A 15,667-nucleotide genomic window follows, 5' to 3' on the forward strand; every position below is an offset into this window, starting at 1 on the left:
AAATCCTTTTTGGGGTCATCTTTGATAAAGGTCATACCAGCTCTATCTGACTCCCACCTGCAGAAGTGAAAGCAGCGGCATCATAAGTAGCTTGTGCTTTCTTTCCCTGACCTCAAGTCAATGTTCCTACTTGGAATTTTACAGGAGATGCCTGGTCAGATCATGTAAATTCCTGTGGCAATTTGTTGAGTGCACCTTCCTAGGCAAGTAGATCAGTTTTATCATTGCCTAGAGTCACAGCGCCAGAAATGTTGTATCAACAGTGCTCTTAAATGCCCAAGAGGTAAAAGTGTTTATAAACTCTCTCTACTATAACTTTCAATGCACGTGTTCCCAATTAGTAATTTACAAAAGGAGAAGTAAAACCAAACCGAATTCTTTAAGAGTCGAGCCTCCAGGACAGTTACAGATAATTTAATTTATTGGAGGACTGTGAATGACTCAATGAATTATACATTTTTTAAAAAACCCTTTAATATAAAATAGTTAGTGCAGTCTATGGTTATATTGTGATGCTCATTTGCTTTACTTGTACTTGCATGATAAAATGAAATGACTATTGGGGGTAATCAATAACTATCAGTATAGATAGGTAAATTGTTAATGTTTAGGAAAATGCAAAAACATTTGTAAAAACCACTTAGTACCAGAACGTGTTTACAACATGACCTGGGGTCAGGGGCGGCTCTACCTTTTTGGCCGCCCCAAGCAGTCATGCGCGGGAGGCGCCCCGGAGCCACGGGAGCAGCGGACCTCCCGCGGGCATGACTGCAGAGGGACCGCTGCTCCCGCGTGGCTCGGCTGGACCTCCCGCAGCTGCGGACGGTTCGGGGGTCCGGCGGCTCCGCTTGAGCTGCCGCAGTCATGCCTGCGGGAGGTCCAGCCGAGCCGCGGGACGAGCGCCCCCTCCGCAGTCATGCCTGCGGCAGGTCCAGTCGTCCCGGGGCTCCGGTGGACCTTCCGCAGGCATGACTGCGGCAGGTCCACCGGTGCAGCCTGCCGCCCCCTAGATTTTGCCGCCCTAGGCACCAGCTTGTTTTGCTGGTGCCTAGAGCCGCCCCTGCCTGGGGTTATATCCTAACTTATCTCTAACTTGCCTCTGAGCTCTCCCACTTTACTGCACTAATTTTACCAGGCCCCATTTAACTATTGTCAAGCCTATTTTTAGGAAATAGATTTTTGATCCTCCTTACATTTCAACACATTTCTATATAAACATAAGCAAGCACTATCTCTATGGGCTGCACTGTCCAACATTAAATAGTGATAGAGTTATGTTTATTTATTTATTTTTACAGAGATCTTGGATTTACTTGGTTATTTGGCCAACACACAAAAACATTCATTCAAGCTGAAAGTTGATTGATTAAACACACAGGAAAAAAACCCCAGGAAATGAAAACCAGCATTTATATTGAAACTGTGGTTGGGTGATTATGCAACACATACCTTATTTGGACCCAATTAAAGTTTTTAATCTTTTTTAAATGAAAATATTAACGTTTCTAATTTTCATTAATAACCTTTCTTTGATGAAAAGGAATGTGTTCATTTTACTCTCAGTCCTGATGTGTGGAGGGCATTCATTTATCCTGTTTTTAAGAAACAGACAGACAAAAGGTGGAGGAGAGACAGGATAAAAAAGATGGGTGAAATACGGCTTTTGCTGATGTTATTGGAACATTGATTTACTAGTTGGTTAAGAGCGGATGCTTTGGCTGGAAAGTTTACTCTGACACCTGCTGATTGGACCTTGGTTCACATTCTGGTAAAGGACATCATTTGGTTTGATCCTTTTTCTTTAAACATGGCAGGCTTGGATTTCAGGATTTGATGAAAAGCCAAGGGAATGAGAGATAGGATTAGTAGAAAAGATGGAAAGAGGCAGAAAACAATAAAATATGGGAAGGGAGAACAATACCGGATCTTATGTGTCTCTGCAGTCTGGGTAACTAAATATCCCCACTGATGGGCTGAGAACTAGATGTGATGATGTTCACCACTCACAGCTGAAAACAAAGTCTTTAAACAAGAGCAAGGCAAGCTGGCCTTCCTCTTGGAAAAAAAATCCCTTAGCCTGATCTGATCCTTCTGACCTGAAGTCAAGGAATCTGAGAAGAGTCTACATGAGTTGCAATGCCGTAAGGTTGGGGAATGACATGGGGAAAGAAGATGATTTTTTTAAAAGTCTCTTTTTAAGGAGTAAAAGTGGGTGGCATATTTTATCCTCATTATTTTGTCCACCAAGTAAATCCATTTGCATAAGGCCAAACTTGGTATAGGTAACTTCATTCCCACATTTTCTTGCTTACTAAGAATGCTCTCACCATAGTCCTTGACTTATATCAATAGGCCATTTTCGTTTGGACTAATTCCATTTTTCTCGCTAGCTTTCTTGCACCCGTTCACGACATTTATTTATTGACAATAACTTGACCTATTCTCCAAGGTTAATTCTCAGGCAGACAAAAAGTCATAGGTTATGGTGACATGTTATGAACTTTCATATACTTTCACAGTTGCTAAGGGTAACATTTTTGGTCAAAAAATCACAACATGATCACCTTGAAAAAGTCCACATTCCCCAGTACATATTGGACAACCTTCTGTATGTGGTTAGAATATGGAAAACTTAGGCAATTTTCCTTGCCTCTAACAATGGGTCCAATAGCTGAAGTCACTTAATGTGTCACAACTGGGATGTGGGTGGTCAGAAGTCAGGCCCATCAGGTACCAGGAGATCACAGTCTGAAACAGGCAAGAGAGCAAACTAAGAATCAGGCCTCAGGAGGCAGACAGGATCAGGTTACCAGTAGATCAGAGTCAGGTGCCAGGTTACAGACAGCAGTGAAATAGTGAAGTTGAGGACAAACCAGGGTCAAAAGCCAAACCTAGGGTCTATCACAAGCATGGTCTGGAGCAGAGACAGGCAGGCAGTCTGTGTTGTTTCTCAGACAGCTCTGTTTCATGGCTTACTGGTTTAAGTTCTGGTATCGGCCAATCAGTAGGCTGTGAGGGGCTGCCACTCAGGTCCTCTTAGGTGCTACTTCCTGCTGAGCCCAAGGAGCCTAGCCTAATCCTCCTGTGGTGATGCAGAGGTGTCAGTGGCCCAAAACCTTCAAGGTTCCAGCTCTGTAGTTCTTACATAATAGTTCTGAAGGCCACTATATTATCAATTGCTTTGCTCACTCCTTCAGTCTCCTGGTCTCTGATATTACCCAGAAAACCACTAAATCATTAAGAGTGAAGTAGAAGTATTATCATTCCTTTCTCCCTGACCCTTCCATCATGTCTTTCTGTTACAAAGACATGCAATGTCCAGGAGACGAGGATCCACAAAAATCACTGTGGCCAACTTCTTTTTAGTGACTGCACCTTTATCATGCTTGTCTGACACCTTTGTTCCGTATGCTCAAGTGAGACTCTAGACAAAAATGCAGACATGGGTTAATTAAAATACCTGGTTTTGGCTGGAACAGGGAAAAGATTGTTGCATCTGATATTCAAGCTTGCCTCTGTGCCTTAGTTGTTAGATATAACTGGGCTGAGGAAGGTTCTGACAGAAGAAACTACCGGCCTCTAAGCTGTTTAGACTGTGATTTGTTATCTTTCTGTCCCTCATGGGAGCTTATTTCTATGTCTAATGAAGACTAATGTACACACTTTAATGATGTCCTAGTGGGTGCTTCACTGTTCTTCAGCACATACCAATAATGGATGTAATTCACTAATGAGTATTTCCCTAGAACGCTGACACAAAAGCAAATGCAGAAAGTACAGACTGCCCTTGCCCTTAGTCCTGGCAGCCAGGAAACCAATCTCCTCTTCACGAGAGCTGGGCAAAATTTTTTAGCTGAAACTTTTTTCAGTGAAAAATACCATGTAATTTAGGGCCCCAATGTACCAGGCACTGCACAAGCACATAGTAAAAGATATTCCTTCCTCCAAAGATCTTATATTCTGAAGTAACAACGGGGCCAGTAAAGGAACAGAGAGATGAAGTGACTTGCTCAACATCACAGAGTTGGTCAGTGGCAGAGATGAGATTAGAACTCAGCACTCTTAAACGCTGGTCCAGAGACCTATTCATTAGGCCACACTGCCTCCTTGTGGTAGTTTTCTGGTATTGTTTTCCCCCAAGAAACCAATCCACTTTTCACTTTCTCTAGCTTTGTTTGGCTCCTGTACTTATGCTGAAATTCGTCTCCTTTTATCACTGAGCTGCCCTGGTTCTCTGAAGTGCCTGACAGTTGGGAGCTGATCATGCTGAGCTTTGGAGAAAGTTGGTTTTGATCTGAAATACTTTTGCTCCTTGATGTTTTGCCCTCCAGGATCTCATACCCGGGTGAGTTTTAGTCATTTCTTGGTAGTTTAGATTGGTTTCCTGGGGGTTTAAAACAAAAATTCCAGTGAAACACTGATGCAATCTTTTAAAATATTTAAAGCAAGCCAAAAATAAATGAAATTGAGGTTGTTGTTTTTTAAAAAATGCAGGCACTCAAGCAATAAAGCATCTTATGTTCCTCTTTGCATCCCAGAATCTTCCTGGCTCTTTGTTGATAAGACCAACATTCGGGTGATTTCTGTGTGCATTCTGTGGAAGCATGATGCTGGTGTTCTAGTGGTACTTCCGGCAGACAGAATGAATCTGTAAAATCTGTACCCTCTCTATAGAACTTGACTTCCCTGCATTTCATATACTCCACCCTGTTGAGGGAAAAACAGAAAAAAATCTGGTTTTATTTCAGCAGTGGGGGTTATATAATGCTGTTTCTTGGCTCTGAAAATAACTAGAAATATAAAGATGAAAAATTAATGCTCATTACCCTTGAATTTCTCTCCTCTGCCAGAATGAAAGGCTTTCAGAGGAATTTCAAACTGACCTTTGCCATATCACAGACAATCCACAAAGACTTTAAAGGGAATTCGTAAGGCAACATTCTATGAACTATACCACTCATCAATGGTCACATCAGTGCCCATGGCATGCCCAAAATTCTGCTCATTCAACAGTAATGCTGTTTTTTGGGAGCTTTGCTGACACTAGATGCAAGTGGTTTGTTAGTTGGAACAGAAGCTTTAGCTAATTTGATTTCTCCTATTGTGGAGATCAGCATTATATTTATTTTACAGCACCTTCTCCTGAAGTTTTGGGCAAGAATGTGGAAGGATGTGCCTGGGGAAATTTATGTTTAAGAAGCTTCCCCATTTGCCATTCTCAGATGCAAGAACTAGATACAACTGGACCCCTACAAAGTCTTCTCCTGCTCTGTTTGTTCCACTTCTACCTCCATGCCTTCTTCCAAGCATCCTGCTATACTCAGAATAATCTCCATATCTTCAGTGCAGTGGACTCCCTTCCTCTTGTCATTCAAATATTTATTGAAAATACATTCTTGTCTAGGAAGTCCATAAATGCAAAACCTCCTCCTTAATAATTTGTCTTCATCCACCACCACCCCAACCAATTTTTTAAAAATCCACCATTTTAGGTTATTTCTTTCCTTGTCACTATCTATCCAAAGGAATGGTTATGTTTTTATCATGACTAAATTAATAGCATCTTTACAAATTCCATCCCATGCAGTTCCATAATCCTAGCATAGTATCTAATCTAAACCAGCAGCGATAGGTAAATAAATTCATAAATATTGAAACATCCATACATGACCACAACAATAATCCATCCAGCCACGTCGCCTCCCTGTAACAGCAGCAAGGTTGGAGCGCTACCTCAGAGCTTCTAACTATGCAAGATTATATCATCGGACAATATTTTTTCCTTACACAAATTCACAATCACATTATTTCTTGGAGCTTTCACACTTATAATGATAACTTTTTTGGTCAAAATGTTGAAAATAAATCAAGGCCAGGTTCAGCACCCACCCTCAGGGCCAGGTTTACAGAGAACAGCTTTCATTTAGCATCTAAATAAGGGCTAGTTTTTCAAAAGCGCTGAGGACCCAATGTGACATATCTGGCCAGATTTGCAAAAGAACTCCACCCTTTACATGCTGAGTTGTTTTGAAAATCTGGCCTTATTATTTTTATTCTAGCTGCTGTAACTGCAGATGTTAGTCATATACATGTGCATTTATTTTAAATTTGCTGTTATTTGCTTCATTATTATATTTATCACTGTGTCCCAGAAGTTAATGAGAAGAGAAATACTCTAACCAATCTGAACAGCTCAGAGGTGAAACACAGAGATCTCATCCTACCTTGAAGCGTAGTGGGAAGGGGAAAGGGAGAGCAAGCAGAAGGTTCTTTAATTTGCAGATTATTTACACAGAACGGTTCCTTTAGAGCGGTTACAATCTATTACATCAATGGCACTGCCACACATGCACATTAATCCCGCACACGAAAAATCCTTCTGTTTTTGCTGGAAAGTGCTTGCTAATGCCAGCTCAGTTGCTTTGCTGCTTTTCAAAATAAAAGAGTTAGTTTGTTTTTAATTACATCCCAAACGGGGAAAGAAGTACTGACAGAATTGCATTTGAAAATAGTTTGGACTATGCAAAGCCACCCACATTCAAGATGTCTTCAAATTTTTAGTGTTCAGATATGGACTATTTAAAACACACACCACAATGAGACCCCATAACGTGCCAAAATTTTCAGGCCACAGTGAATTCTTATGGTTGAGTTTTGTTCTCATAGATTCAAAGGGGAGAAGGGAGAGTTCCACTAATGAAACCTATGGACATTTAGCTACTGTCTGGCATCATTACAATGGTCCATCCTATAATTAGAAACTAAATGATAGTGGAACACCATCTGTGAAATGAAATGAGATATCAAAATCCAAGTTGAAATGAGTGGCTACGGACTGAACAAACTCCATGAATTGTCAGGCTGGTAGCCAGCAGTAAAGTTATTTCATTTCTTTGGATAGCCATATGATTCTTCTAATTTTGCAGTAGTTTCATCTGCTGGGGTTGTCATTACAAACACAAGCACAAACCAGTTTTTTTTCCCCATGATCAGAATGTGTTTGTTGTCTCTCTCTCTCTCTCTCTCTCACACACACACACACACACACACACACACACACACACACACACACACACACACACAATTTGTTTAAAAACAAAACACCACCCCCCAACCTCTCTCTCTCTCTCTTCATGTTGTAGAAGGTAATTAGGATTCATTCATCTTTTGGAATGTAAATTGAAAACCAGGCTTGTGGATAGCTGAATCCCAGAGATAATCTTCTATAAATCGACTACAGTGCAAACCTTGATGTTGTTTTACTTCATTACATAATCAAACTATAATCATGGTTTTGAAATGGACAGGAATGGAACTCACTCAGTACAGATGCCATGCAGCATCAATGATAATCACGGGTTGCCTTGTCCCTTATATAACAGACAGACACACCAAATACTGAACATTCGGTTGTAGGATTTCAGAGGTTCTAAGGGCTTTTGTTTTGTTTTAAGCAACTATCTACAGTACTGCAGCAGATTGCTCCCCCCCCCCAAGATATTAATGTTGAATGTATTTTCTCCAAAACCAGAAATCTGTTTGATCTTTTATTGAAGTTTGGCAGCTGTACAACTGCAAGGAAAGGGAATGTTATTATTATTTTTTGTTGTTGTTGTTGCAGCAGATGAATGTTTTAATTCTTTTTTAAACTGTTTAGTCCTTGTGTGATTGAAAAATGAATGAATGAACAAATACAACAAAGCATGGAAATAGTAGGTAAAATAGTCATTTTTGAATGAGGGGCAGAATTAAAATCACTGTGAGGGACAGAAACAAAATTAAGGGTAGGATGGGGCTGTAGGGTTGATGGTAGGGTCTGCCACTTGGTGGTGGGGTGCAGATGGAACAGCTGGTGGGCTCTTTTTCCTGGGCTCCTTAAATCCTGGCAGTGCCCTGGTTAAATGCATTATATATCACTTTCATTGTAGCATCACTGTCCCATTTATAGTAAAATCCATCCATCGTCATGTGCATTTATCATCAAATGCTTTGGCAGAAATGAAAGACGTTATAGTGAAAAATGCAAACAAAACCATGCTGTGTTAGACAAGATACTATCAATATCTCTTCACATGGTAAATTTGACACTTCACCTCTTTAAAGGTATTAAACTAGAGGGACCCTAAGAACTTAATAAAACTGATAAAAATCAGAAATGGGTCATTTTGAACAGCTTCTAAACTTTAACTTATTCAGTGGAATCGTTTACATTTTTCACAGATATTAAATCTGCATCCCTTTCGTAAATTGTGTGAGTTTGGAAAATAGCAATTTTGTTTTTCTTGCAAAATCACCATAGGGTAAAATGTCTCTCTAACTGCATTTTTCAGTAGTACCTTAATTATGGAGTTCCCACCAGCTTCCCCATAAATACAGCAAACTCCTGCAGAAAACCATATATAGGTCTTGGGAAATAAGTAAGAGAAGGACCTTTGTAGTCACTTAACACTTGTTTCTTTACCTTGGCTAAAAATTTTATTCAGACTGACGCCCAGGATTGCTTTGATTAAGGTAGTATAATTATCACTTCTAATTGAAAGGCTATATTCATGAAAGCCAACTCTTTATATAGTGAAGATATTTTCATATAATATATCTTAAAAATAACAAAATATGCCTTTTCCATTAAACCCCAGTATTTTGCCTAATCAGTTAATTCTTTAAAAGCTGTATGAAATGGAATCTTTGTATGCTGGAGGTAGATTATTTTGGTAGTGTTAACAATAAAAGAGACAGATCAAGAATGTATCTATTAAGATCATAAGAATGGCCATACTGGGTCAGATTGATTGTCCATCTAGCCCAGAATCCTATCATCTGACAGTGGCCAATGCCAGATGCTTCAGAGGGAATGAACAGAACAGAGCAATTTTGAGAGATCAGTTCCCTGTCCTCTTGTTTCTGGCATTTGTTTAGGGACAACTTGAGCATGGCTAATGACTATTGATGGACCTATTGCCCATTAATTTAGTTATTTATGGGGAAAATGAAGGTAAGGTCTGCCACCACAGGACAACAATTTTCCCATTAACAATTTACATGGTGTTTATATTCAATTATTGATATTATGATGGCACCATTACTTTAGTAACATTTCTATCACATAGGATTTGGGTTGTCTTAAAGTCGTAGTACATTCTTTTGGAGGAGCATCCATGTCAATACTTACAGAATGCATCATGCCATTGCTGTGTTTATGCAAATCATTTTAAGGAGCAGTCATTGATATCTTTAAGATTCTGTTTTCCATTGACAGACTTATGGTCTTTGCCTGTTTCCTTTCTGAGGTGACAGTGCCCTCCTGTGGTCAAAACCACGTATTCTTACAGAAATATTTCCTAGTGAATAGCTTTTAGCTTATAGTCCATGCTAATTGAAAAAGATGGGATTCTCCACACATTCTAAATCATACATTATTTTGTTCTTTTTAATTTGAAATAAAAAGTTATTCCTAGCTATGTCTCCATGTTTCCATGCTTTTAAATCATGTTTATTTTTTCCTTTGGCTTCAGTTGCAAGTAAAAGGGGTGTGGGGAGAGAAACATTAGAAATCTGGATAGCTGGAATATCTGCAAGTTGTGCAATTAATTTTTATATCATACACCTGTGCTGAGAGAGAATCTTCCAGGTGTACTTCGGAAATTTAAAAATAAAGCCAAACATATGCTTGATGGAAAATGAGATAATTGTGAAAGGGAAGTTTACAGGTAGAATTTGAAGAATTTCTTCTGAAATGGGGATACAATGTATAGTTAACAGTGAGGAAGGCTAATTAATGGCCCTTATAGTGTCACAATAATATGGTACTCTGAAAGAAGCTGCATAAAAAGAATATTTTATTGTTACCTTTGACTACACTTTCAACGCAGATATGTAATTAGCCTGCACTTTGGATCTAGGGTTGAACAAAAGGCAAGCATAATTTTATTGCCCGAAATCTGAGAGCTACTTATTAAAATAATTGAAGTGAATTAGCATTTGGTATGTTTATAAGATATGTTGTCGAGTGTTCATAGATGGGTGCAAATATGGTTGTGTTAGCAATATCCCAAATGACTGCATCCTGGCTTTTAACAACTGCCAATAAATATCCATCAAGAAACTGCTTATAAATATAGTTAGCATAAGATAGGCTATCTTCTTTCATAGTCTGAAAGTGAACAGTTATTTTCTTTTTCATGCTATGGGACCAATTATCCCAGAGTTTTCACTGAGAAATATTTTAGTTGCAATGTATATGTTTGCTCAGTTTGGGTTCTCTTTATCAGTATGTACAATGTCACTTCTTGTTCAAGAAAAATTAGGCAAATATATATTTATGGAATTATATATGGAATATAATGGGTAGAACACTGGGCTGGGAGTCAGGTGGGATTTTTGATGAAGTGTTGACATTATTTTTGATCGCTAAGATACCTTGCATGGTCCTCCTCTCACACTTTTACACATGTGGAAATAAAGAATAACTCCAGAGGAGTCAATAGAGTGATATATTAGTGTGAAAATGGTGTGAGAGGCACAACAAGCCTATCATCTCAGACAGAGCACTTTTGCAGTGTGGGGTCACAGTGGCTGCTATTACAAGTGATCCTTGATACTACTGATATCTTTACAGTGTAAAGAACACTTCGTTGTCTATATGTCACAAAGCTTGGTTCTGTATAAATATACAGCAGAGAGTCTCCCTAATTAGCTACTTTTATAAACCACCGCCACCAGCTGTAGTGTGTGATCATTAATGGATTTCATCTTCACAACATCACTGTGAGTTAGGGAAGTATTATCCTCATTTTACAAATAGGCAACAGAGGCAAGATAGATTAGAGTAAGTGGTTTCAGAGTAGCAGCCGTGTTAGTCTGTATCCGCAAAAAGAACAGGAGTACTTGTGGCACCTTAGAGACTAACAAATTTATTTCAGCATGAGCTTTCGTGAGCTACAGCTCACTTCTTCGGATGCATAGAATGGAACACACAGACATGAGATATTTATACATACAGAGAACATGAAAAGGTGGAAGTACGCATACGTGGGTTTCACTTAAAAGGGTGGAATCCTGGCCCTATTGAAGCCAATGGCAAAACTCACCTTGACTTCAACAGGGCCAGCATTTTCTACAAGAAATCTGTAGCTGAGCTGGGAATTGAACCCAGCTTTCCTGAATGCCAATCCAGTACCCTGAGTGGTAGACAGTCCATCATCATCAACTCCCCACAAGCATCTCAAAGCAGCTGCACAGATATAAACACTCTTTACCACTGGAGATGTAGTCCGGCAGCACTTCTTCAGTAGAATTCCCATTGACTTTAGCTCGCATTTTACCCTTATGAGTGCAGCTGCTTCAGCCCCCAAGGACCTTTTTCCCCAACCTCGCCCAGACCTTGGCAGTGAGACCTGGGAACTATGTAGATGTTGCCACAAGCTGATGCAGTCAAGGGCACTAATCAAGTTCCTTAGGCAGGTCTTGAGTGCAGGAAAGAACAAAAGGTGTTTGTGAAGGAGGAACAAAATCTAAAAGCTTAGATCAGTGTCTGATTCAAGGGAACATGTTGACCGAAATGTGTCATTTACCAACATTTCCAATTCAGGAATCCAGCAGCAGAAAAAGGACCAAAAATTCTTGATAAATTAAATAGAAAACATTAGCACCTGGAGCAGTGGTGGCCAGCCTGAGCCTGAGAAGGAGCCAGAATTTACCAATGTACATTGCCAAAGAGCCACAGTAATACTTCAGCAGCCCCCAACATCTCCCACACTTCCCAGCACCTCCCACCCACCGGCAGTCACACCGATCAATGCCTCACCCTCCTTCCCCGCACCTCCTGATCAGCTGTTTCATGGCATTCAGGAGGCTCGGGAGTGAGGGGGAGAGGGCATGGCAGGTTCAGAGGAGGGTATGGGAAGGAGTGGAATGGGGACAGGGCCTGTGGCAGAGCCATGGGTTGAGCAGTGAGCATCCCCCAGCACATTGGAGAGTTGGCACCTGTAGCTCCAGCCCCGGAGTCGGTGCCTATACAAGGAGACACATATGGCTCCGGAGCCATAGGTTGACCACCCCTGCTCTGGAGTGTCCCCAGTGTGTATAGCAAGTGTCAGATGAAAGGGAACTCACATTTCTGTGGAAATAAATTGTTCATAGAGAAGAGCTGTTGACATCAGAGTGAGAATCCAAGGTATGTTTAAATGGTGCTAAGTGGGTCAAGACCTCTACTAGTTTATTAACTTCTTTATATATTTTTTGGGGGGCAGGGGAGAGGAGGATGGAGGAATGACATAATTTTATTATTTTTTTAATTAAATAAGAAAATGTGTACATTAAATGTACTATATAATAAAATAATAATAATAATTAATACTTTATATTTGCCTTAAGGAACAAAGCTCCTGTCTCATAACTCCCAGACAGTAGTACCACAATAGAAGACTGGATGTGGATGGCTGTATAGGGGTCTCACACAGGGTAGGACCTGGGCAAGCTGGGGAAATATAGGTAACAGTATATTCTCCTGTCAGGATAGCTCAGTGGTTTGAACATTGGTCTGCTAAACCCAGGGTTGTGAGTTTAATCCTTGAGGGGGCCACTTAGGGATCTGAGGCAAAAATCACTACTTAGTCCTGCTAGTGAAGGCAGGGGGCTGGACTCCACGATCTTTCAAGGTCTCTTCCAGTTCTAGGAGGTAGGTATATCTCCAATTATTCTTTTTTCCCCACCCTGTAAGTTGGGGCAAGGGGTGGGAGTCGGGGGCATGTTGCATAAAGTCCTATTGAATCTGCTTTGCACAGGGACTTCACAGCAGTTCTGCTACCTGGGTAGGTGAAGTTAATCTGCCCATCTTGTCAGGGTGGATTCTGTGGTCTGGATTTTGTCCTAGAAGGCCTACAAAAAACAACAACAACAACAACAAAAATGGTATTGCCATGAGTTACCCATGCCATTTCCTATTCTTATGAGTAAAAAGTGCTTGGAGCTGAGAGTGCTACAAGTTCTGGAGCTCTGGGCCAAAAGAGATCAGTCCTAAACTAGGATAAAATGCGGGGTTAACAATTAGTTACATACCAGTCCATCCATTCCAACATACTGGCTCAAGACCAGCAATTTCATAGAAAGAAGCAAGAAACCCTGCAGTGGACTGTTGTAATTTTATATAATATAAATACAATTTTCAACATTCATAGGGTCTACAATCTATGTATGTCCTTGACTGTGACTTTGGACTCTAATATTCTGATGAGTTATCTAGGCACATTGAAAATCTGTTTTCCGTTAGTTCTACCATGAACCAGTGTTTTGTATCCGTTCCTTGTCAGACTTTTTGGTCTTTGTTTTACCTCTTGTTCCTCTGCTGATTTTAGCCTCATTTAAACAAAAAAAAAATTAAACATGAAAAGAGCTTCCTCTTAAAGGATGTTTCCTTTGAAATACAGCAGCTAATACATAGTGTAATCTCAATCATAGCATGGCAGAGAGATAACCCATTTTAGAAATGCCAGGGCAGTTAATAGCATATGTTAAAGTGAATCAATACAGAAATTCAAATTGACAAAAAAAACTATCTTTCACAAAGTGGCCAATTAGACTCACAGGAGATAAGAATCATTGATATTGCAATTGTATGGGTTTTGATTTTATAGCTCTCTTTAACCATGTATGTTTTAAATATTTAACTTTAGCCTGTCCATGAAATTATATGAGAATTAGGGTAAAGTAATAAAAACAGACCCTTAGCATTTAGCTTGGACTCCTCAGTATATATCAGATATCTATTATATTAGTTTGTCAGTATTCTAATGGTAGTAAGGAGGTTTCTTTTGCTTTAGTTGATAAAGACTATAATAACAGTAATAGTCAATATGGTTAGTATGGGCAGTGAGGAATGGCTAGGATGGAGACATTTCTATTGGAAAAAGCACCAGTCCTGGAAAGGCTACCTCTAAAATCTTTCATGTTTAGAGTTTATTAGGGATTATTCTAGTGAAGATTAAGTACCGGTTTTTAATTTTAATATGCCTGTAAATTTGTATTCAAAATGAACAACTAACTATGCTGACTTGAGCAAGAGTAAGTTTTGGTAAACCCTCCCTCCTACAGCTCTGCAAATGTACCTCAATATAGATTTACAATCATCCCTGCTATTCTAGTCTGGGGGTTCTCTTTAACAGAGACTTCCACAAATTGGAATGGAGCCTTTGGTGGGCCTGGGGCCATCTTCTCCCACCAACTCTTTTGCACCAAGAATTTACCAGTATAGGTGTGAAAAGCACTCTGATACAGTGATTGGAGACATGCTGTACCACTAGTGAGACAGGTGCTAGGATACATGGAGCACTATGCTAGGGATTTGCAGATTGGTCAATAAATCCAGCTGAAAGGAGAGCAGGTTGAGGGGAATAAGACAGTTGGGGAGGGAGCACCTTGTGCTGTGTAGACAATTGTTCCTCTTGAAGGTTGGAGTACATACATGTGGGGCCATGGGGGATGTTTCCTTCCCTAACATGGAAGTGAGCAGGGTTCATTTAATAAAGAACAACAGGAAATCAAACTCAGCCAGGTTTACACAGCTCTACAGAATGTGTGTGTGCCTGTGCCTATCCAAACATGCTGAACACAACTCGGTATGTATATACCTAGGTAACAGATGGTAAATCTAAAGGGTTTTTTAAATGCTATTCTATGTATATCTTTGTTTTACAGGGGACTACGTAGTCATGTCAGTTTACTTTGACCTGAGCAGAAGAATGGGTTATTTCACTATTCAGACCTACATCCCCTGCACACTCATTGTAGTGCTGTCCTGGGTCTCTTTCTGGATTAACAAGGATGCAGTTCCAGCCAGAACATCTCTGGGTGAGTTGCTGTGTCTTACAGCATGTATGATATGATCTATGTATCTACCAGAGCTCCAGTATAGGGGAGCATCTGGCTGCAAGTCTAGTATAGTTCCCTGTGCATCACATGCGAAAGAGTTCTATTTGTCACTTAGATGGCAACTGGAATTTATGTCATTTGTCTAGGTATAATGTGAGTCAAGCAGTATTTGCATCTCTTTCCCATCCTCCTTTTACTATATTGAGTCCTGCAAAGAGACTGCATACTTCAAATAATTGCAGTGGAAGCCTGCACACCAGTGAGTTTCAGGAGCACCTGATTCCGTTATATACTCAAGACCTTGCATTTTTTTGAAATTCATCCTTTTTTTGCCATAAAAATGTTGGGGAACATTTTTCTGATATTTGAGCAGCTTGGCTTTTACACAAAAACATCCAATGCTATGAATATAGTTGATGCCAAGGAAGAGTTAATCTGGCCAGTTATCCATGAAATACCATGAACAAAGTTGAACAAAGGTACATGCATGGCACAGGGGTATATATCATGTGTGAAGTCCTGAGCTTTCTCTGCTGCGGTGTCTCTAAGGGTGCTGCAAGATCTCCCATCACATCTGTACCAGCCGTCATAGTGCATGTGTATTCATGAAGAAAATGGATATTTACCCTCCTTTGCCTGCTTAATAAGAATATCCTTTTAAAAAAAGATCAGTTATAAGTGTGTTGGGCAGCATGTCATGTAGTTTAACATTTTACAAGTCTGTATATCCCACTATTAATTTTTTTAAATGGTAGCAGAAACAATGGATTATTGGAAAAAGATGCGATGTTCACACTAGAAA

The 15,667-nt window shown here is 39.9% G+C and overlaps 1 protein-coding gene across 2 annotated transcripts in view; it reads left to right on the forward strand.

Moving 5' to 3' along the window:
• Positions 1-15,667, forward strand: part of GABRG2 (gamma-aminobutyric acid type A receptor subunit gamma2) — a 94,819-nt gene that overhangs the window by 69,229 nt on the left and 9,923 nt on the right. For both annotated transcript variants that reach the window (XM_039483569.1, XM_039483570.1), the window contains exon 7: positions 14,692-14,844. In XM_039483569.1, coding sequence (XP_039339503.1) covers positions 14,692-14,844 — 153 coding nt within the window. The remainder of the gene's footprint in view (positions 1-14,691; positions 14,845-15,667) is intronic.

This window comes from Mauremys reevesii, linkage group 8, assembly GCF_016161935.1.
Source record: "Mauremys reevesii isolate NIE-2019 linkage group 8, ASM1616193v1, whole genome shotgun sequence".
Classification (NCBI taxonomy): domain Eukaryota; kingdom Metazoa; phylum Chordata; order Testudines; family Geoemydidae; genus Mauremys; species Mauremys reevesii.